The sequence below is a fragment of the Kogia breviceps genome, chromosome 10, assembly GCF_026419965.1.
Source record: "Kogia breviceps isolate mKogBre1 chromosome 10, mKogBre1 haplotype 1, whole genome shotgun sequence".
Taxonomy (NCBI): domain Eukaryota; kingdom Metazoa; phylum Chordata; class Mammalia; order Artiodactyla; family Physeteridae; genus Kogia; species Kogia breviceps.
The window spans coordinates 43735095-43756850 of record NC_081319.1 but is presented as its reverse complement, the minus strand read 5'-3'; the positions used below and the strand labels follow the sequence as shown (position 1 = coordinate 43756850).

General features: G+C 40.4%; 2 protein-coding genes across 3 annotated transcripts in view; one reads left to right on the top strand and one right to left on the bottom strand.

The window, feature by feature from the left end:
• Positions 1-12784, bottom strand: part of WDR48 (WD repeat domain 48) — a 44307-nt gene extending 31523 nt beyond the window's left edge. The window contains exons 1-2 of one of the 2 annotated variants that reach the window (XM_059075861.2): positions 12703-12784; positions 382-522 (exon numbers count right to left, since the gene is read on the bottom strand). In XM_059075861.2, the coding sequence (XP_058931844.1) occupies positions 382-522; positions 12703-12750 (189 nt within the window). In that variant the 5' untranslated portion in view covers positions 12751-12784. Of the gene's footprint in view, positions 1-381; positions 523-12298; positions 12399-12702 lie in introns of those variants that run through there. The other variant, XM_067044545.1, reaches the window with a different exon arrangement.
• Positions 12785-12828: 44 nt separating this feature from the next.
• Positions 12829-21756, top strand: part of SCN11A (sodium voltage-gated channel alpha subunit 11) — a 125328-nt gene continuing 116400 nt past the window's right edge. Inside the window, exons 1-2 of the mRNA XM_067044518.1 lie at positions 12829-13588; positions 16864-16979. The gene's annotated coding sequence lies outside the window, so the exon portion shown is untranslated. The remainder of the gene's footprint in view (positions 13589-16863; positions 16980-21756) is intronic.

The following is a 21756-nucleotide window of genomic DNA, read 5'->3' as shown; positions in this document are numbered from 1 at the left end:
GCCTGGCCGCGGCATACAACCCGCGTCCCCTGCATTACCAGGCAGACTCTCAACCACTGCGCCACCAGGGAAGCCCAGAAAAATAAATTGTTGAAAAGAAGCTCCCTACCAGACAAATCTCTTTGTTCCTTTGCAGCAAAGGGCTCTTATCACAAACCCAGTTTACAGAGTCCCTGCCTAAGCTAAAACACCTCTGAAACTCCCCTGGGGTGTTTATCTCAGAAGCTTACTGAATTCTGGTTGCAGTGTCTTTATTTATGGAGTGTACCAAATAACTCAGTGCTCAAAGAGATTAAATCTGAAACTGTGAAAGGCACCATATTAGAAAGACCAAAACTTATTGAGTATAGATTTAAAATATAAACTCAATCCCTGACTTACCTTGTGCTGATTGACACTCCATATTCTTATGATGGAGTCTCGACCTGCCGTGAAAAGTCTGTTTAGTGCTGGGTCCAGCTGCAGGGCATTGACCCCATTTCGGTTGTACTTCTCCACTTCATCTCGAATAACATAGGAAACCTGACAAATATATCAAGATTGGCTGTTTATGAAGTTACAAAACATGTGATAATAAAATGTAGCCTTATAGTGGCCAATCTGAAATTCAAAACCCCATGTTTTCTAATATGAAACTTATTTCCCAATCCGATAAAAACTTTATTTTACTCTACAGAGACTGAAGGGCTGAGGAGAGAAGAGTGACATTAATAATAGCCTAGACCAAGATAAGCAAGTTTGAGGCTAAACCACTGCAAATATCTCCTAACTGGACTTTCTCTCCTACCCTTGTTTGTCTTTAATCCATTTCCCACAAAGCAGCTGGAAGAATCTTTGAAACATGAATATAAATATCTTTTAAAAATGTAAATAGGAATATCACTCCCTGTTCAACAACCCCTCTGGCTGCTTACTCCACTAGACTCAGGATTGGATCTAGACTCCTCAAGCGCCTCTCCTGCCCCTCATCCTTGCTCACTGCTCCCACTCCTTGCATACACTGTGCCTCCAGAAGGCCACATGTGCTAGTCCCCTCTGTCTAGAAGCTCTTCTTCCCACTCTGTCTGGCTAAGCTCTTCCTCCCACTTTGTCTGGCTAACTCCTACTGCAGTCTCTAGATTTCTGTTGAAATGATGCTTTCTCAAAAAGACCTTCTCTGACCTGCTAAGCAAAATGAGGTTTTGCCCTCCAATAACACACTAAAATTTCTTTCAGAGAACTTTTCCCTACTCTGTTATGGTTGATAACCTCTGTCTGCTCCATGAGAAAACTCAAGAGAATCAACCAAAAGCAATTACAATTAAGAAAAACTCAACAAGCTGGCTGGCAGCCAAAAGCAAAACTTTTCTATTCTAATGAAATAACCAGTTAAGATATAATGGGGGGAAGGGGACCCTATTTACAATAGCAACAAAAATAAATATCTAGAAATTCATTTTGCAAAGAAGATACATAATCAACAGAACAAGGTACATAAAAGAAAACTTGAATAAATGAGACATACCGTATTAGTACAGGAAGTACTACAGGAAGTAGTACAGGAAGATTCAAAATAAACAATTTTTTCCTAACTTTGTGATTTTAACCCAACTGTGGTCAGAGTCTCACTGGATTTCTTTCTAGAAGTTGACAAAATATATACCAATAGTACAATATTTTGAGGGGACTACCCAGTCACTTTTTAAAATGAAAGGATAAAGATCTTAAAAGGTATTATAAAGCTACCAGAATTACAAAGGAGGACCACAATAGGAATATATAAAAGGATCAATGAAATAAAACAAAATTCAGAAACATATTTTCCCATTATACATTTTTTATTTTGATATAAACAGATTTTGAAACAATGAGGGCATGATAAATTATTTAATAAATTATCTAGGAACATCTAGTGATACTATTGCAAAAAATAATATCCTCTCTCCAAATCTTAAACCAAAATGAATTTTCATATGGACTAAAGATTGAAATTTAATAACCTAATCATGAAAATACTTGCAAGTATTTACATAGTCTCTACTTAAAGAAGGCTCTGATAACGTGACAAGACCACAATCTTTGCAAAAGAAAAGGGCAAGCTGATCTGACCAAACACAAGCCAAAACTTTCTATACATACACAAATGTTCACAGCAGCATTATTCACAATAGCCAAAAAATGGAAACAACTCAAATGTCCATCAACTGAAAAATCCACAGACAGTAGATTAATGGTTTCCAGAGGCTTGGGGAAAAGGAGAATGGGGAATGACCACTATGGTGTACAGGATTTCTTTTGGGGGGTGATGAAGATGTTCTGGAATTAGGTGGTCAATGCACTTTGCAAATATATTAAGAATCACTGAGTTGTACACTTTAGAAAGGTAAATGTATGTGAATTTTATCTCGTTAAAGCTGTTATTTAAAACAAAGCAAACTTCTGAATGTCAAAAAAATAACATGAGCAAGGTTACAAGGCAAACACCTAACTGGGGAAAAAAATGAATACAAAATACAAAAGTTTGCTCTTGACAACATACAAAGATTCCTTAGATAACAATAAGAAAAAGTCAACCTCTTCAACAGAAAGAGGAATAGAGACCACGAAGAGGAAATTTTTTTAAAAGAAAAGAAAATGGCCAACAAACACATAAATAATAAAAGATGTGAAAAGGGCCAGGGTTGTATACACAGACAAGGATGTTTTAACCCGGCCTTTCGGTGCAAGTAACTATAACTGAAATCTACTCAAACAAGCTTAACTTTTTTAAAAATGGAGAATTTAAGATGAGAATTTAACAAAGATATCTAACAGAGCTCAAGGGCAGGAAATTCAATCATGACTCATAAGAGACATTTTAAAAATAAAATCATGGCACTTCCCTACTGAAGCTTTTCACTGCATTTAAAGTCAAGTCCAAATTCCTCACATGCTTTGGTTCTACCCTGCAAACTCACACTCACCTCAAACTAACTTCCCCTATGCTCTTTGACGACAGTCGTACTAAACTCCTTCCTGTTCCTCAAACATATCAAGTTCTTTCCCATCCTAGGGCCTTCAGATTTACTTTTCCCTGTGCCAAGAAGATTCCTCACCTCTCCTCCAATTCCCACAAGAATACTATTCTCCCAGCTTTCACCTTGGCTGACTCACCCTCACCCTCACCCTCCAGGTCTTAGCAGAAAAGTAATCTTCTCTAAAAGGCCTTCCATGATCTCCTTCCCCTATCACCTCCCCTACTCCATTTCTTCTACAGTTCTTACCACGCTGCATATTTATCTTTTTTTGCTATATCTTCTCCATTAGAATAAAAGCTGTAAGAGGGCAAGGAACTTGTCTGCCTTTTCCTCCTAGCACAGTATCCTTATTATAGTATCTGGCATGTAAAAGACATATATATTTTTTGCATGAATCAGATACTGAAAAACCATCAGGAAACAAGCTGGCTTCAATGTTAGTTTCAGTCTCTCTTAATGCCTCTTCCTCTGGGGCTTCAAGTCTCCTTATCAGCTTTTCTCAGTACATTTCCTATTTAACGAAGATGAGGTAGCATATATGAATCTTGATTTTCAAATTTCTGGGAGATGATCTGATTGGCCCAATGGGAAAGGGTCAGAGAATAACAACATGATTGTCAGTCCTCATTCCAGGTGGCAAGGAATTCTTCGCAAAACAAGTTTGGACCAACCTTTTTAAGTGCATCTATTACAGATGTGTGATTAAAAACAGCAAATAACTAGAAATATCCTACCTAGTTGGGTAAATTTTGGCACACACATCTATAAAAGAGAATACTATTTAATCATTAAAAATGTTGGTGTAAATCTCGACTGATTAATATGGGAAGAAACCCAGGGTATATATATATATACATTTTTTTGCGATACGCGGGCCTCTCACTGTTGTGGCCTCTCCCGTTGCGGAGCACAGGCTCCGGACGCGCAGGCTCAGCGGCCATGGCTCACAGGCCCAGCCGCTCCGCGGCATGTGGGATCTTCCCGGACTGGGGCACGAAGCCGTGTCCCCTGCATCGTCAGGCGGATTCTCAACCACTGTGCCACCAGGGAAGCCCAACCCAGGGTATATTTAAGTGAAGTATGCATGGTCTAACACAGTAGTGTATAATAATCATAACTGTAAAAATGTTGCATAATATTAAATATACATATATTTAAAAATAAACACACAAGTTTAGAAGGATATACATGTATAAAACTACCAGTAGTTATTCCTGAGTGATGGAATTATGGTGACTGTCACTCATTCATGCCTGTTTTATAATAGGCATATATCACTTAGTTTTTTGAATTTATAATTTAATTCTTATCCAACTAATTCTTGCCTGTATTCAGAAAATCAAATAGTACTGAAAGACAATAATGAAAAACCATCTCCCTACTGTCTGGTTAAGACTCCCCATACCTGGTCTTAATCTTTAGAGGTAATTAATTTCAACTCTTGGTTGTTTCTATTAGATAGCTACTGCATTTCTCGAAATATTGTGCTTATCCTTATCCATTTTAGACATCGCCTATGTACTCAAGCTATGGTAGGTTAGGATGTAGCTCTGAAACTTCCCTCAGTAATTCTTCCCTCTACTCTTCTGATATCGATAGATCTATCTCTGTTTTTGGTTGATTAAATAATCAGTGCTACACTGTTGGACTGTAATTGCTATCTGCTGACTAGCCAAGTACTATATTATAAATACATTTCCTTCCTCAGAGAGCTCTTCATTTTCCCTAGAGTTCTTTCTTTCCTTCAATGGCTCCCTCTACTTTAACTTCGATTTTCTTGAATTACTGCAGTATATTAGATAGTCCAGCAAGAAACCACCTCCAACCCCCACTTTCCCACAAGGCTTCCCCCTCAGAATCCCCCACATTCTCACTCTAATCTGGGCTGGCTGCCCTCTCTGTCTGCTGACACAGTTGTCACCTTCGGTGCTTCTCTTTACTGCTTTTCTGGGTTAGAGCCATTGTTTCCTGAATTCCAATGTCTCTTTTCCTTGTTCACTTCCCAGTTTGGCAGAAATACATCCCCAGGACCTTAAGAAACTAACATAGAAGAAGGTACACAGGAGGTGACTTAGCCCTTGCATGTCTGAAAAGGTCATTACCTTTACACTTGATTTGGCAGGATAAAGAAGTCCCTGTAGAAAAAACCTCAGCTTTTGAAAGCACTACTCTAACTTCCTCTAGCATCCAGTGCTGCCACTGAATTCAATGCCAATTCTGTTTCACTCAACTTTAAGGTGATCCCATTTTCATTCTCTCCCACACCACCACCTATACAGCCCAAGATTTTAGGATCTTCTCTTTTTACTTGGTGGGGTATTTTTTGGGGGGGTTCTTTATCATAATTTTTGGTCATTTTATCATTAATTTTGCTGTGCACTTTGAAAGCCCTTTCAATCTACAAACTTTCAGCTCTGAGAAATCTTACATCAATTCATTAATAACTATCTCTGTTTTCTTTGCTCCTTCTTAAACTCTCATCAGTCAGATGTTGGAACTTTCAAACTGATCCTTCATCTTTTATGCATTCTATACTATCTATCTCTGTCTTTTTGCTTACTTTTGTAAGACTTCCTTTACTATTTCATAACTCTGCTATTAATTTTTTTGGTAAATTTTAGTATGATGGACAAAATAGGAATAGTAACTTCAATAAGAAAATGGCTAGGTCAATTATGGTCCATCCATTCTATGTAGTCATTAAAGAATAAATTACATACAATGATATATTCCAAGACATATCACATTAAAAACTTGTTAAAGAAAAAAAAAACTGGCTGTAGACAGAAGAAAAATAGGATTCAAGTCTTTCAACAAATACTGATTAAGCATCCACCAGTTCAGGCTCTATTCTAAATGCTGAGGATACAGTAGTGAGCACAGAAGCCCTCCTGGAGCTTTCATTCTAGTGGGGGACAGACAGTAAGTGAAGTTTTTTTTCTCAAGATATAGGCAAGCTTTGCAGGCAGAAGAGATGGAAGTAAAAGAAAAAGAAGAGTAGAAGGTGCTGGACACAGAAGCAATAAATGAGTGAACAAAGTCCTGGAAAAACTTCATTTAGGTAAAGTCAAGAGTACAGGCAAAGGCAGAGAAGATGAGGACTCATTTATGCCTTGATTTGCTTAAAAAAAAGGGCAGAGGGAGGAAGACAAGGTACTATAAGGACTCCCCAAGGGATGGGAAGCCAGAAGCCAGACCTTCAGTAGGAAGTATGCATTTGGAAGAGACAATTAAAGGGACTCTGACAGGGAGAAAAATGACAGGGTATTCCCCCAGCAGCAATATCCAGTTAGGTTACTCTAGGAAAGCCTACTCCCAAGCTCATTCAGGTTGGTGGCTGAATTCAGCTCCCTGTAGTTGTAGGCCCGAGGGCACTGTTTCCTTGCTGGCTTTCAGCCAGGGCTTCATCCGTGCTCCTGGAGGCTGCCTGCAATCCTCAGGCTTTCTATGTGCCTTCTCCTGCAACAGGAGGGCCCCCCTCATGCCTCACATTTTTCTGACTTCGTCCTCCAGCGGAGAAAGTTCTCTGCTTTTTAAGGGCTCACAGGATTAGATTGGGCCCACTGGGATAATCCAGGATCATCCTCCTATTCTAAGGTCTGTAACATTAATTACATCTGCAAAATCCTTTTTATCATGTAACCATAACATATGCATAAATTCCAGGGATTAGGGCATGGACATTTGGTAGTGGAGCGGGGGCAGGCATTCTGCCTACCACAGTAACAATTTTTTGTATGAAAACCAATACAGATATTTTACAAAATGAGTACAAAATCACAATCTTTTTAAGAAAAGAAAGGAGACTTAAAAGCATTTCAGGGTCACAAAGAGGACACTCTGGGCTATTCCCCCAGGCTTCCCTGAGGTGTGCATTAACTCATTTCCACTTGGATGTCTTAATGACAGGATGTCCCAAACCGAGCTCCTGACAGTCCTCTCCAAATGAGGTTTTCCTGTCTTCCTCATTGATGATGTTAATGGCAACTCCACTCTTCCAGTTGCTCAGGCCCAAAACCTTAGTGCCAGCCTTTCTTCAACTTCTCTCATCTCACATCCTGTCAGCAAGTTTTGTCATCCAGAATTCAACCAATTTTCACCACCTTGGGTGGAGCCACTATCACATAGCACCTGGATTTCTTAAATAGCTACTGGTCTCTCTGCTCTGCCCTTGCTCACCTGCAGTCAGGTGATCCTGAGAAAACCCATTTCTTCTGCAAAAAATCCACCAAATGCTTCCTACCTCACTCAGGAGTAAAAGCCAAAGCCCTACTATGGCCTGTAGTGCTCTACATGATTTGGCCTGCAGTTACCTCTCTGATTTCAGCTCCTACTCCCTTCCCCTCACTCACTCCATGGCAACTTCAATGGCAACTTTATTATTTCACAAATAGGCCAGGTACATTCCCACCTCAGGACCTTTGCGTTTCATAGTCTCACTGGAATGCTCTAAACCCCAAGTAGCAATCTCATTTCTCTTAGATTCTTACTCAGAAGTCAGCTTCTGAGCAAGGTTTTCTCTGACCACCACAAAAAAATTTCACTTTCCCTCCTCTGCTGCTTATCATTAATCATTTTTGACATTTAAAGGTTATTTCCCCCCCAACATCGTATTATGAAAAATTTAGAGAACATAAACGTTGGAAGAATTACACAGCAAACATCCATATATCCATATGGATATATTCTACAATGAACATTTTCTATCCATTTGAACATACCCATCTATTTGATCCATATCATTTTTCAATGGCTTTCAAATTAAGTTGCACATCATTAATAATATCTCTTCCTAAGTACTGCAGCATGTATATCATTGACCAGAGTTCATTATTTATTTACGGCTCCTTTTTCAAAGGTAAGATTTGCATTCAGTGAAATGCACACATCTTAAGTATACATAGATACGTCTGACAAATTAATACACCTGTGGAATACAAAATTCTACCAAGACATATACATCACCACCCTAGAAAGTTCCCTCATCCTCTTCCCAACCTCTACACCCCACCCCCAGACAATCTAGAACTGACCCTTTTCACCATAGATTACTTTTGCCTGTTCTGTAACACCTTATAAAGGAAACCACACAGCTCTTTTGTGTAAGGCTACTTCTAGCTCTCAGGCTACATCAGGCTAAATTTGGCCAAGAAAAATTGGCCAAATATAAATAATTCTTACATGTGTTTTTCCTGTTCAATCTCATGGACCATGACTTTCTGCTTGTACCTATGTTTCGAGAGTGCTAATTTTAAAAAGTATTCTAAAAAGCAGTCTTGAATAAAAATAGGAAACTTTCTAGCCTGACTTCTCTTAGTCAGGGGTTAGTAAAAAACTTCTACAGAGGTTAGTAAAAAACCACCCAAGGGCCAAATCCAGGCCAAAGTCTGTTTTGTAAACAAAGTTTTAATGGAACACAGCCACACCTATTCATTTGGGTATTGTCCTGTTGGTGGTTCCACATTATAATGGCAGAGTTGAGTGGTTACCAAACAGGAGAATGGCCTGCAAAGTCTAAAATATTAACACCTGGCCCTTTAGAGAAAAAGTTTACTAACCCCTGTTCTAATGGGTATCATATTGGCACCAAATTTTTTATTACCCATCCTATATAAAAAGTAACTCACCTTGGACATATGGCTAATTTATAAGGGTCTTTCCTTGAGAAACCAGGATTTGACATCATCCTACTGCTACCTTAAGAAAGTCTTGAAGATTAAACAACCCAGAATTGGGGCTCAGAATGAGGAGTAAAGACCACGCTGAGCTCTGACTAGGTCTAGAATAACTAAATGTTTGGCAGGGAAAGGGGATTAGTACTGGTAGAATAGACATTTGTTGGTTGCCTCTATATTCCCCACTGCTCCCCAATATCTTCCTCAAGGCAAGCAAATGCCAGAAGAAATTGTGTAGGGACTATTTAAGAGACTGTTACCATGCATAGTATGGGGAAAGGATTTGAGGTCTAGAAAAGGTGCAGCCACCATGCCACCAAGAGGGAAGACCTAGATCTAGGAGCTTGGGAATAGGAGAGGACAACTTGGAGGCAGCCCAGTGGTAAAGGTCAGTTTACATCACTCCTCAGGGTAGAGAGTCACAGTGAATCTGCTGGTTCAAGATTTGCATGAAGCTAGCACCACCTCTTGAGTTATCATTTATATGAGCCAATACATATGTTTATTGTGTGAACCTGGTTATGGTGGATTTGGGGTCATTTCCAACCAAAAGAATCATCTTGTTAAGAAAGACCAAGTATTTACATTCTTGAACCAACACTGAGTACTAGGGCATGATTATTGCTCCTAAATCAGGAACACTAGTGACTTTTGTCCAACCTAAGTTCAAGAGTTCTGAAGCAAGTAAGGAAAAGAGGCCACAGCTGAAGGAAAGATAGAGACAGACAGCCAACCAACAGACCCAGGTTGTTGGAAAATCATAACATTAAAGGGATTGCCAGGGACTGAAAAGACTTGCTTTGATATCCTGATTACCAGGAGACAGCTGCATCATATATCTAAATTCACACATTTGCCTGATCATGTTTTGGACAATCACAAATCCACCCCTCCTCCTCATACTCACCTCCAGTCTCCTTAAAAGTTGAAGATGGTAGGACATGTGCTCATTCTTCATTATGTCTATAATTAATAAGTAGTATGCTTGGACCCTTCTCCACTGGTTATTTATCAATATTATAAGTCTCAACGGTTCTTTCTGGCCTACTATTTGATAATGGAGCTCAGGGCTACTGCCTCTTGGTGCAAGAAACAGAGAGCCAAGAGGCAACATAAATTTCTGTAGCCATATATATTTTTTCCAAAATGGAAAGATTTTTTTTTAATTTATAAGAGCAAAGAATGTTGTAAAAAGTTAAAAAATATAAAGGTTCATATATTTTAAAGTAAAAGATATTCTGTTTCCCACCTTACCAATAACCACATAATGTAAATACTGCAGAGATAATCACTGTTGATATCCTTCCAGATTTTGAAAATGCCTTATTTCCTTTATGGAAATGGGACCATGCTATGTTGATTTCCTATTTTGACTTCTGGACACCTTTCCTTTTTAATAATATAAATCTAGCTTATCTTTTAATTGCAAACTAATCTACTATATGAATGTACCTAACTTATCTGACAATTGACTACTGATAAACATTTAGATTTTTGTTTTTCACAATGACAGCATTCCTATAATAAACACCCTTGCATAATGAGAGAAAGATATATGCATATGTAATTTTGTAAATCAATTTTTTAGACAAGGAATTGCTGGGTCAAAGGAAATGTGTATTTAAAAATCTGACAAACAGGAAGACATGAAACAGTGAATACCATGACTCCACTTAGAGTAAAAAAATCACCTAAGTCGGGTACACACACACAAAGAAGTATAGAACATTAGTTTTCAACCAGCAACAACTGTGCCCTCCAGGGGACATCTGAAAATGTCTAGAGTCAATTTTCGTTGTCACAACTGGGAAGATGCCAGTGTCTAGTGGGAAGGCAAGATGATGGAAAACAACAGCCCTCCCACAATTAAGAATTATCCAGCCCAAGATGTCAATTGGGCTCCCAGTGAAAAACCCTTAGCTAGGATTATATCTCACAGTCTTCAAAGCAGTTTTCTTTGAAGAGTGTAAGACAATTATCATTTACACTTTTGTTTGTGGGGTTTTTTTTTTTGCAGTGAACATTCACTAGTTTAAAAAACACTTCCATAAACAAAAGTTCTCCCTTGTGTTGAGATAAAATCAATCTCTGTGGCTTCTCATACTGGTTCTACACCTTAAAGACAAATTTTGAAAGCAGCTAACAAGACTCATTGAATCTTCTCTTCAGCAGACTGATCTTAGATGGTTCTTCTGAATGCTCTTCCTAGGAAATAGCTTCAAGTCACTTCACCAATCTGATTGCTATACCTATTAAGAACAAGGTGCTAAGTGCTGATTCCCAAACTCTAGTTTTGTACTCTGATCAGTGAGGAGTGAAATGATCATCTTCCTCATTCTGCATACAATGGCTCATATTCAGCTTATTAAAACACTCAGTTTGGGCTTCCCTGGTGGCGCAGTGATTGAGGATCCGCCTGCCGATGCAGGGGATACGGGTTCATGCCCTGGTCCACGAGGATCCCACATGCCGCGGAGCGGCTGGGCCAGTGAGCCGTGGCCGCTGAGCCTGCACGTCCGGAGCCTGTGCTCCGCAACTGGAGAGGCCACAACAGTGAGAGGCCCGCGTACCGAAAAAAAAAAAAAACAAAAAACCACTCAGTTTTTCCACACATGCTGCAGCTAATTTACATTTTCCCCATCCAGTACTTTTATATTGCCTTTTAAGTCTAAATGCAAGAAACTAAGACACTTGATAAACTCTCCTTACTACCCTAAGGAATGTACCTACCACTCTAGTGTCTAGAATACAATCAAGTTACAATTTTGAGTTACATTTTAGTCAGGAACAGACAATCTTACCACCTGCCTTGTGGAGGCTGGGGTTACTTAAATCCCATCATTGATGCACTTAAAATTTTATCACCAACAAGATATGCTATTTTAGATTCTTATTAATGTCACTCAATTCAACAAACATCTAGCAAGTGCCTAGGACACTGTACCGATCAATGAGATCAATAAAACAAAGAAGTGAACTGGCCAGAAGACTTTATGGCCTATAGCCATAAATTTCCTAATGAAGGAATCCCTTGTCCGGACTACCTATTAAACACTCACTGATTTCAACCTGTAGAACTACATACAATGCTGTGTTTTATAAAGAAAGCTTGGGTGTTACTTATTCCTGTACTCTCTCAATTCTTTGCACATTCTGGTGCCTAAACTAAGTGCTCAGTAAATGTTTAATAAGTGCACCGTACTGTCACCACTACATACAACATACCTGCAGGTAAACACCAGTAATAGGGCTTTTACTCCTTAGATCGTTGAAAACAATAGATAGCAATAACGCTTAAACGTACCCAAAACAAAACTGGATTCACGAAGGCATAAAGCACACACGGGCGGGTTAGGTAACTCTTTACCCTTGAATAATACATTAGAGAAACAGAAAGAAAGACTCAAGGATGCACTCTGAAGAAGAAATGGTGAAGACGAAATTAAATTCCAAAACAATGAAAATTACACCCCCACTAACACCAGCATACTCCCACGTCATTTCCACCTTGGGTGTGGGGGGAAGCTCCCACATGAAAGGAGGCAGGGGGCTCCCACATGCAGACCTCTGCTCAAAAACCCTGCAGGGCCCCGCAGCCCCGCCACGCCCCCGCACGGGCCCACTCACTCCGCTGCCCGCCCCGCGGGGAAGCTCCCGCAGGCCTCCGCTCTGACGCCGCTGGGCACAGCGCTTGGGAGACAGGCAAGGGAAGGGAGGCAGATGGGCGGGGAACGAGCCCAGCCCGACCACGCAAGCCCAAGCCAACGAAACAGTGGACGACCGGCAACCCCAGGCTCCCAACCGCGCGCCCAAGGGTCCCGGGACGGGGCCCCGGCGGGTCCAGTCTGCCGCCCCCCGCCCCTTCCTCAAGCCGTTACAGCCGCAGCCCCACCCCTAGCCACCGGCCGCGCCCAGTCCCGCTTGCCCCAAGACGCTACCCCGGCCGACCGCGGCCCGAGGTATCTGCTCGCTGGAGGTGGGCCCGGGGATGGCAGCCACGCCCGGGAGGTCGAGGAGCCGGGGTCCCCTACCTGCACTTTCCTCCGCCCTGCCGTGTTCTGCCGGTGATGGGCCGCCATCTTGCATGTTGACACTCCTACGTCATTTCCGGAAGTGTCTTGGACCGGGCGGATGTCCCGCCTCTTCCCCTTTGGCCGAGGCACGGTGGAGTTCACCTCAGGGAGTCTTTGTCGCTGAGGCCGGTAACCCTGTGGTGCGGCAGAAGCACTTAAAAACCGTTGCGTGCGTATAATGCTGGCGGAGAGAGAGCCACTTTGTGACCCAAGGGAGCAATCTGTATCCAGCTCTGTGTGGGTCTGGACCCTGGCTTGCGCTGTTCTCCTCAGAGGCCCAAGTAGGCATAAGAAAAGCGCTGAAAGTGTTGACAGAGACAACTAAATTCCAAATCCTGAAGGAGTTGGGGCTCACTCTATTATCTGGTTTAAATCATCTCATACTGGGACAGTGAGACCTTTCTGGATGAAGGTTTGACCTGAGGAAATTTTCCTTACACTAATTATAAGTCTTGATGGTCCAAGGCTAATTATTTGGCCAGTTGGTCAGGGACATGGAAAGAGCACGTTTGGAGAACTGGTGACAAGGAAGCCTTGGGAAGGGATATGGTGATGGACTTTGCAGAATGAATCTTAAGAATCATATGGATGAAATGAACAGCTTTGTGGATTAAACTCAGCCTCCTTTTCCAGGCTCAGTGATTGCTCAGTGGACTCATGAATGAAATGGTGATGATAACAAGGTTGGAGCTGTGTATGGGATCACCAAGCCACTGCTGAGCGTTCAGGTTGCTAGCAACAGTGAGCAGTCCTGAGTTGGTGATATGCCTCATGCTCCAGGAGGACCAGCCAACCACTTGGAGGCAAGTGGATTCCATTGGCCCTCCCTGTCATCGAGGAAATGGTAGTTATTTGTCTTCTCTGAAATACACTAAGTTTAAATTTGCTTTCCTTGATTGCTGTGCTCTGTCAGCACCACCATCTGGGAACTTCCTGAATGTTTTATGCACTGTCATTGTGTCTGATACCATATTGCTTCTGATCAAGAAATTCACTCTGTAATGAAAGAAGCAATGCAATGGGCTGTTTCCCATAGAATTCACTGGTCTAATTGTATAGTCTATCACCAAGAAGCACCTGGTCTTATTGAAGTCTTAGTTATGGTGCTTTCTGGAAAATAACCCTTTTTTTTTTTTTTTTTTTTTTTTTTTTTTTTTTTTTTTTTTGTGGTACGCGAGCCTCTCACTGTTGTGCCCTCTCCTGTTGCGGAGCACAGGCTCCGGATACACAGGCTCAGTGGCCATGGCTCATGGGTCGAGCCGCTCCGCAGCATGTGGGATCTTCCCGGACCGGGGCATGAACCCGTGTCCCCTGTATCGGCAAGCGGATTCTCAACCACTGCACTACCAGGGAAGCCCTGGAAAATAACCCTTTTTGATGCTGTTTTATAGGATGCAGTATATGCTTTGAACTAGTGTCCAATATTTGGCACTTTTTCTTCCTGTTCCTGTTATCTATTGCTGTTTAACCACCCCAAAACTTAGTCGTTTAAAGCAACTTCAACATTTACTTTGCCTACAAATCTGTAATTTATGCAGGGCTCAGCGGAGACAGCTTATCTCTGTTCCACTTTCCACTTGATGCCAGTTGAGGCAGCTAAAAAGTTGGCAGCTGGAATCATCTAAAGGCCCACTCCTTTACATGTCTGGTGACTGATGCTGAATCTGTGGGCAGAACACCTACTCATGGCCTTTCCACAGTGCTGTTTGGCTCCTCACAACATAGTAGCTGGGTTCCAAGGGCACCCATGCCAGGAGAGAGAAATCCAGGTGGGAACTGTAATGCCTTTTCTAAACTAACAGTTGAAGTCCTGCAGTGTCACTTCAACCACATTCAGTTTATAGAACTTAGTTACTAAGGCTGCTTATATCTAAGGAGACTCCTTTTTTAAAAATGGGAGAAATGTCAAAGAATTTGTGGATATGTTTTAAAACCACCACATTTCCAAAGGTAAAATTAGTGGATTTAGGAACAAAGGGATATTATACCTAATGTCCCCCAATTACAGTTTTTTAAACTGCCATTCTCTGAGATTCTGGACTTTGCTGGTTTAGAGGTTTGTTACCAAAGAAAGGAATTCCTCCAACAAGGCTGAACAATGGTTCTACTGATTTGGAGCTGGGACTGCCACCTCACCATTTTGCATGTCTTATGTCACTGAATAGGCAGGAGAAGGAGAAGAGCAAGGTTATGGTTTTGGTGGAAGTAATTAACCCTGATCATGAAGCAGAAATAGGTTTGCTGATATAGCTTTTTTTTTTAAAAAAGTTATTTATTTATTTATGGCTGTGTTCGGTCTTCGTTTCTGTGCGAGGGCTTTCCCTAGTTGTGGCAAGCGGGGGCCACTCACTATCGCGGCCTCTTGTTGCGGAGCACAGGCTCCAGACGCACAGGCTCAGTAATTGTGGCTCATGGGCCCAGTTGCTCCGCAGCATGGGGGATCTTCCCAGACCAGGGCTCAAACCCGGGTCCCCTGTATTGGCAGGCAGATTCTCAACCACTGCGCCACCAGGGAAGCAAACTGATATAGCTTTAAACAGATAGGTCCCTAAAACACTCAGATCCCTTAGAAATGAAGGTATCCATTGAAGGTAAAGGGACAACAGAATAGCTGGTGGAAAAAGGAAGTCATAAAGGGAAGTGAAATTCTCATGATCAGGGGAAGAAATGAGAGCAGTCATGTTTCCTTTCCTTTCTTGATGTGTTTTAACTTTTATCTTCTTTCTTTACCCTTTACTTCACTATTATATGTGGGGTGTGCTATTGTTGGTAAACTTCATTATTTAGTAAGTTGCAGAGGAAAAGATAGCAACTAGAGGTTGTAGACTTAGAAATGGATGATGGATGTGGTAATTGATGAAACATTGGGTTGACTCTTTTGGGGGGTGACAGAGTGAGTGCATCTTTGACTGTGTAAAGGATAGTTGCAGTATTTTAAGTGACAACTTTTTTTTGAAGTATAAGCATTGAAAACAGTGGTTATATTGGTGTTGGGCAGCCAAAGAGATGACTTTACATTTGATATTTTTGTGGCTTTATTTTCTGCTGACCATCATTTGAGTTCTCTTTCTGTGTTTGGGGAATTCCCCACTATGTGTCTTGGTGGTGGTGAGCACTGCTTACAGAAAGTGAGAAAGACAGTTACTCAGTTTTTCTAGCCTTCTTATAGCAAGAGTCTATGCATGTGACCTCAGCTTAATTAATCAGATGACATCTTGACTGCAACTTGGTGAGAAACTCCGAGGCAGCATTATTCAGCTAAACTGCTCCCAAATTCCTGCCACTGCAGAAACTGTGTGAGATAATAAATGTTTGTGGTTGTGGGATAATTTGTTATGCAGCAATAGATAACTAATGCACCCTCCCTTCTCCATGAGGAGGGGAAATGTCACAGCATTTTCACAACTTTACAAAGAGAGTCTCATTATCAGCTTCTTCAATCTCCATTTAATTCTTTGTCTTTTCTTGTGTAACTGTCAGGAGGCTTATCCTGGCAGAATTCCTTCATCAGTCTCTTAGAATTTCCTCCATAGGAAGATTGGTACCTTTATTCAAAATGTAAGACGCCTTGACACATATTATATTTTTCTCAGTTTTTGAGACCTCTGTTTAAAGAAGTCCTAGGCAACATGAAAACTTTAACATCCTCAAAAAAAATCCACATACGTTATTAAATAAAAATACAATCGATTTAAAAAGTAACTAAGAGTTCTAGAAGGCTTCTACTTCCAAATAAACCAGACTGGTTCTTGTTAAATCTTACTCTGGGGGGACCCTTCCCTCTGTCAGTTACCTGTCAATTAACTTCTTACATCTTCAGTTTTTTAAATCTGTAAAATGGAAGCACAACAGTACCTATTTCATATGGTTCTTATGAAATAACCTTACCACTGTACCTGGTAGGTAGGAAATATTCAATATACTTTAGGTATTATTTTTAATCATCACCTTGCTCAGGAAACATTGCCAAAATGTTATAATAACATTACCAAAATGTTGTAATTTCCCAGGATAGATTTTCTCCTGTTTAATATAATGTAGGCTCTATCACTTTTTAAAGTTTTCAAACCAGCTTGAAATTTCATCTTTTGTTCTTGCCTACTTTCTTGTTTTCAACAGCCTGGAAAAAGATTCATGAAATGATAAGGCCTTTTAACAAATTTGTCCACATGTTTAAATACATGTTTTCTGGCTCCATGACCAATCCATTTACTGAAGGAAGTGAAGGTGACCAGGTATGTCTTTGAACCAAACCCCAGACTTACCATCATCGGGGGGAGACATGAATGTTTTCATGTTTTTTGTTTTAATTGTTTAAGAGGAATTAATATGTTTTGAAAATTTGTTTAAAAACACACAATCATGCAGCGCCTTGGTTTGCAGCTACTACTGTCTGCTAGTGCTTAATGCATTAATTTGGATATTTTAAAAAGAATAAAATTTTAAGCCTCATGCAAGTAATGTGGGAGTGCTAAATAAACTTTGTAAAGCAAGCCTGTCATGATATCAACCAGCTTCATGGAGAAATTGAGAAGCTGCATTATTTCCTTATAATTCTTTAATGATTCTCTAAAACAATGCTTCCTTAAAGAAATAGGGTGTTATGATATATAATAGACTACAAGATCATAATTAAATAAACATGCATAAGTGAAGCAATATTATATAAGTAAACAGAGACTCAGAATGCTTAAGATGTTTATGTCAAAAGTTGTATGCTAGTTTATGTCTTGTCAGCAAATCCTCAGGTTTAAATACAATCTTAGAAGGCTTTACTGAGTGACTCCTTATTCAGCGTTAACTTATTTCTGAACACACTGGGAAAAAAGTATCCTTTAGTTCTTTTTACTTCTTTTTGTCTATATTTTTACATGTCAATATTAGAAAGAGAAACCAGTTTCTTCCGTTCCAAAAATGTTTTGACCTTGTCTAGCTTTCCCACTGGAGGGCAGTAGAGAACCATCCAAGCCATCCCTGATTTTGAACCTCACTGGCTCTAATGTGTGACAAGTCAGACCTTAAAATTCTTGGTACTTATTTCCTACTGATAAAATGTCATAATCAAAGTACGTTTTTAGAAAGCCTATTCACTCCCATAAAAAACCATAATTGATTGTGGGACTAAAAGAAAATAAAGCCAAATGAATGCATTTGTAAGTATTTACTAAGTGGACAAAAAAAAATTAAACCTACATCACAAATGTCCTTTTTAAAAGATTATTTATTTATTTATTATTTTTGGCTGCATCTGGTCTTTGTCGCGGCATGCTGGATCTTTTGTTGCTCTGTGGGGGCTCTTCGTTGCAGTGTGTGGGCTTAGTTCCCCTGTGGCATGTGGAATCTTAGTTCCGAGACCAGGGATTGAACCCACGTCCTCTGCATTGGAAGGCAGATTCTTTGCCACTGGGCCACCAGGGAAGTCCCACAAATGTACTTTTTTGTGGTGGAATTTTTGTACAGGAGCTGAACTGCCTGAGGCTTTCTAAAATACTAGTCCAAAAAAGTACAGTGTATGTGAATCTTACTCTAAAACTTTGACATATATCATATTAGCTTATTGAAATTATTTACAATTCTGAGCTCCCAGACAGCCAAAATGATGGAAAAGTCAACCTCAGTTATTGTTAAGACTCCCCTGACTACCTTGATCCACTGTTAGGTCACTGACGAATGACCAGGAGTCATATGGGGAGGCACCAACAATCCTCAGGCCACAATGGTTAGGGCTGAGGTGCCCAGTGTCCTTTGAAAGTGGCCAGGCTTCTGTTCTTTTCCTCCACTGGGACTGGGGGTTTTTGTTATAGCTGGAAATCCTAGTGCCTCGGGCCCCACCCTTCTAAGATATGCAGCCATCGTTGACTAGGGTCTGTCACCAACCAGGATGCTTTCAACAGTGGTCACAGTTCTTTACTCTTTGTAGAACCTCTCATCCTGCTTTCACTGACCTCTCTGCCCTACAGAGAGGGTATGGATTTTTCCCCCTGCACACCCTTTCCCACCTAGATTTGCAGCTTAAGCTCTTCAGTGAGCTTGGGCTTTCATTAAAGGCAAGACAAGAGGTAGTCTTTAAGCTTCAGGACCGCTATTACAAACCATTCCTGAGATCAGCAAGCACTATCTGGACTGGCAAATAGGACTGGCAACCATCAGCAGAAGGTGGGGGAAGGAGGGAAAACTGCTGCAAAAACAAAGTACCCTCTAATGTCTCAACAAATTATCCTCCACAGAAGCTAGAACCCAAGACAATTATTTTCCTGATAATCTCCCTATAGAAACCACAGGTATTCTTTATGCCTCCAAACACCTTTAAACTGCATTCAAAATTAGGGTTGTGAGTCTGGAAATCTTTCTTTGCTAATTTGTTGTACATGTATGCCTGCAGAAGCCTTTGAATGCTAAATGCTGTGGGAGGGGTAGTTTCCATGGTAACTCTTCAGTGCACTCTTTTTCTTGCACTTCAATTAGATCTTCATTGCTGAGCGGTTGTGAATGAGAAGTCACATCTGGAGGGCTGGAGAGTTGCAGCCTTTCTAGATGCAGCTTTATTCTCAGTCCACTGAGTTGTTCTACGCGTTTCTTGCCCCATCTCTTCATGGTACTCCAGCACCACAATGGGAAAATATATTTGCAACACACATGACAAAGGGCCAATTTCCTTAATATACCAAGAGAGTATACAAGTTAATATGAACAATACCAAAACACAATGGAAAAAAATGAACAAAGGACATAAATAGGCAGCTACAGAAAAAAAAATTAATGGCTTACATTGTATGAAAATGTGTTTAATCGCATTCATAATGAAGGAAATACATATTTAAATAAGATTCCATTTTTCACCTACCAGACTGGAAAAGATCTAAAAGTTTGATAATATACTGTGTTCAGAGAATGTGAAAAACCCATCATTTTAGAGACTCTTTGTGGGAGGGTAAATTGGTATAATCTCCTTGGAGGGTGATTTAGCAGTTTCTTTTCTAGAAATTCATCCTACAAGTGCAATTACACTTAACTTAAAAATACAAGTAAAAGAATATTTATTGATGCATTGTTGAAGCAAATGACTGGGACAGATTAAATGAGTTGATACATCCAGACAGTTATTCACACTGGACAATGAGAGACAGAAGTAAAGTTGGGTTTTCCTTAAATCCCAGAGTTGTATGTTCAGCCTATTTGTGAAACAATGTTAAAGGATAATTCTTAAAAAAAAAAAAAGTAAAATCATGACTCTCATGCAGATATAAAATGAACAAGTGTTAAAGATTTCATTTTGCTCACAATGAAGGACTGTTGTCAAACCTAAGTTTGTGTGCCCAATGCACAGTGAGGCCAAACAAACCAAAACGTCGGCTTTTGGAACAGAGGAAGGTTTATTGCAAGGGCCAAGCAAGGAGAATGGGCTGCTTGTGCTCAAAAGACCCAAACTTCGCAATGGCTTTCAGGCAATGGTTTTAAAAGATACTGTTAGGGGATAGCATTGTGGGATGCCTGATCAGCTCCTGAACCTTCTTCTGATTGGTTGGTGGTGAAGTAACAGGGTGATGTGTTAGGAATCTCAGCCTTCTGGTTCCAACCAGTCTGGGGTCTAGTGCTTGTGGTCAGCATGTAGTCACCTTCCTCTACCTGGGTGAGGGTCTCAGTTTCTGCAGAACAACTCAAAGATACGGATCAGATTGTTATCTATATTCCTTCAGGGGGAACCGGGAGTCCTGTGACTCTCTTTTCCTAATCATGAACTGCTTGAGCCAGCTTTTTGGAATGTGGGGAAGGCCTGTGAGACTGAAGCCTTTTCCCCACAATCAAGAAACAGGGACCTGGAAAGACTTTTATACTGAGGAGGGCTAGGCAGATGTCATAACTGGCTCAAAGGAGAAGTCAAGAAGCACAGATTCATGTGCAATAAAGGAAGGTTGAAATGGATGTGCAAATGAGGGCCAAACTGGTTTACTACCAGTGGGGGAGGTTGTCCCTGCACCTGACAGAATTGATTTACATGTCTATAGATAGGAGTTATTCTGTCTTATTATCAGTTATCTATAATTTACAGAGTTGGAAAATAGCTCTCACAGAAACAGAATCAGTAATGCTGCAGGGTTGACCACAGTGTATAGTTTTGCATTTTCTGTACACGATTTAAGCGATAAATGCAAGAAGTCTAACAGAATGTAAAATCCTTTGGTCCCAATTGTGTGTATGTGTGTGTGTGTATGACATTCAAGTATATGTACCTGAATATGGCATTGGTGGTATAGTGGTGAGCATAGCTGCCTTCCAAGTATGTGTACATATGTACATATATGTCTTCACATACACATCGACTATTTTTTGATGGAGACAGAGGAAATTGATAATTGTGTCTGACACTCGGCAGAGGGACTGAAAGTTGGGAAACTGAGTTGAAAGGGAAATCTATTTTTCACTGTATACCTTTTTATACTACTTGATTTTTTTTCTTTACTTTTGCCATGAACATTTTTTTCATGGCAAGGAAAAGGAAATCTTTCATAAACCTTAATGTGACAGACAATAAAGCAATGAATTATAGAAATGAAGCATTGCAGAAAATACAAGGGGAAATGGATAGAAATGCAATAGCCATGGAAAGGGAACCCTTAACAGACCTCTTTCAGGTCTTGGCAATTGAGCAGACTAAAAATAAGTAAGGATATAAAAAGCAGTTTTCAACATGGGCTGCCTATTAAGAACAATTAGGGAGCTTCCTTAGAAAAGCTTTTTTATTTCAAACATATGCAAGAGTAGACCGACTAGTCTAATGAACCAACATGACCCACACCACCCATCTTTGACAGTTACCAATTCATGGCCAACTTTCCCCAATTCATGGCCAACTTTCCCCACCCACTTTTTCCCCTTCTATATGATACTGAAGCAAATCCCAGAAATCATATCATTTAACCTACACACATTTCCTCCAATGAGTATCTCTAAAATATAAGGAATCTTTTAAAAAAAATATAATGACAATACCATTATCACTTTTTAAAAAAA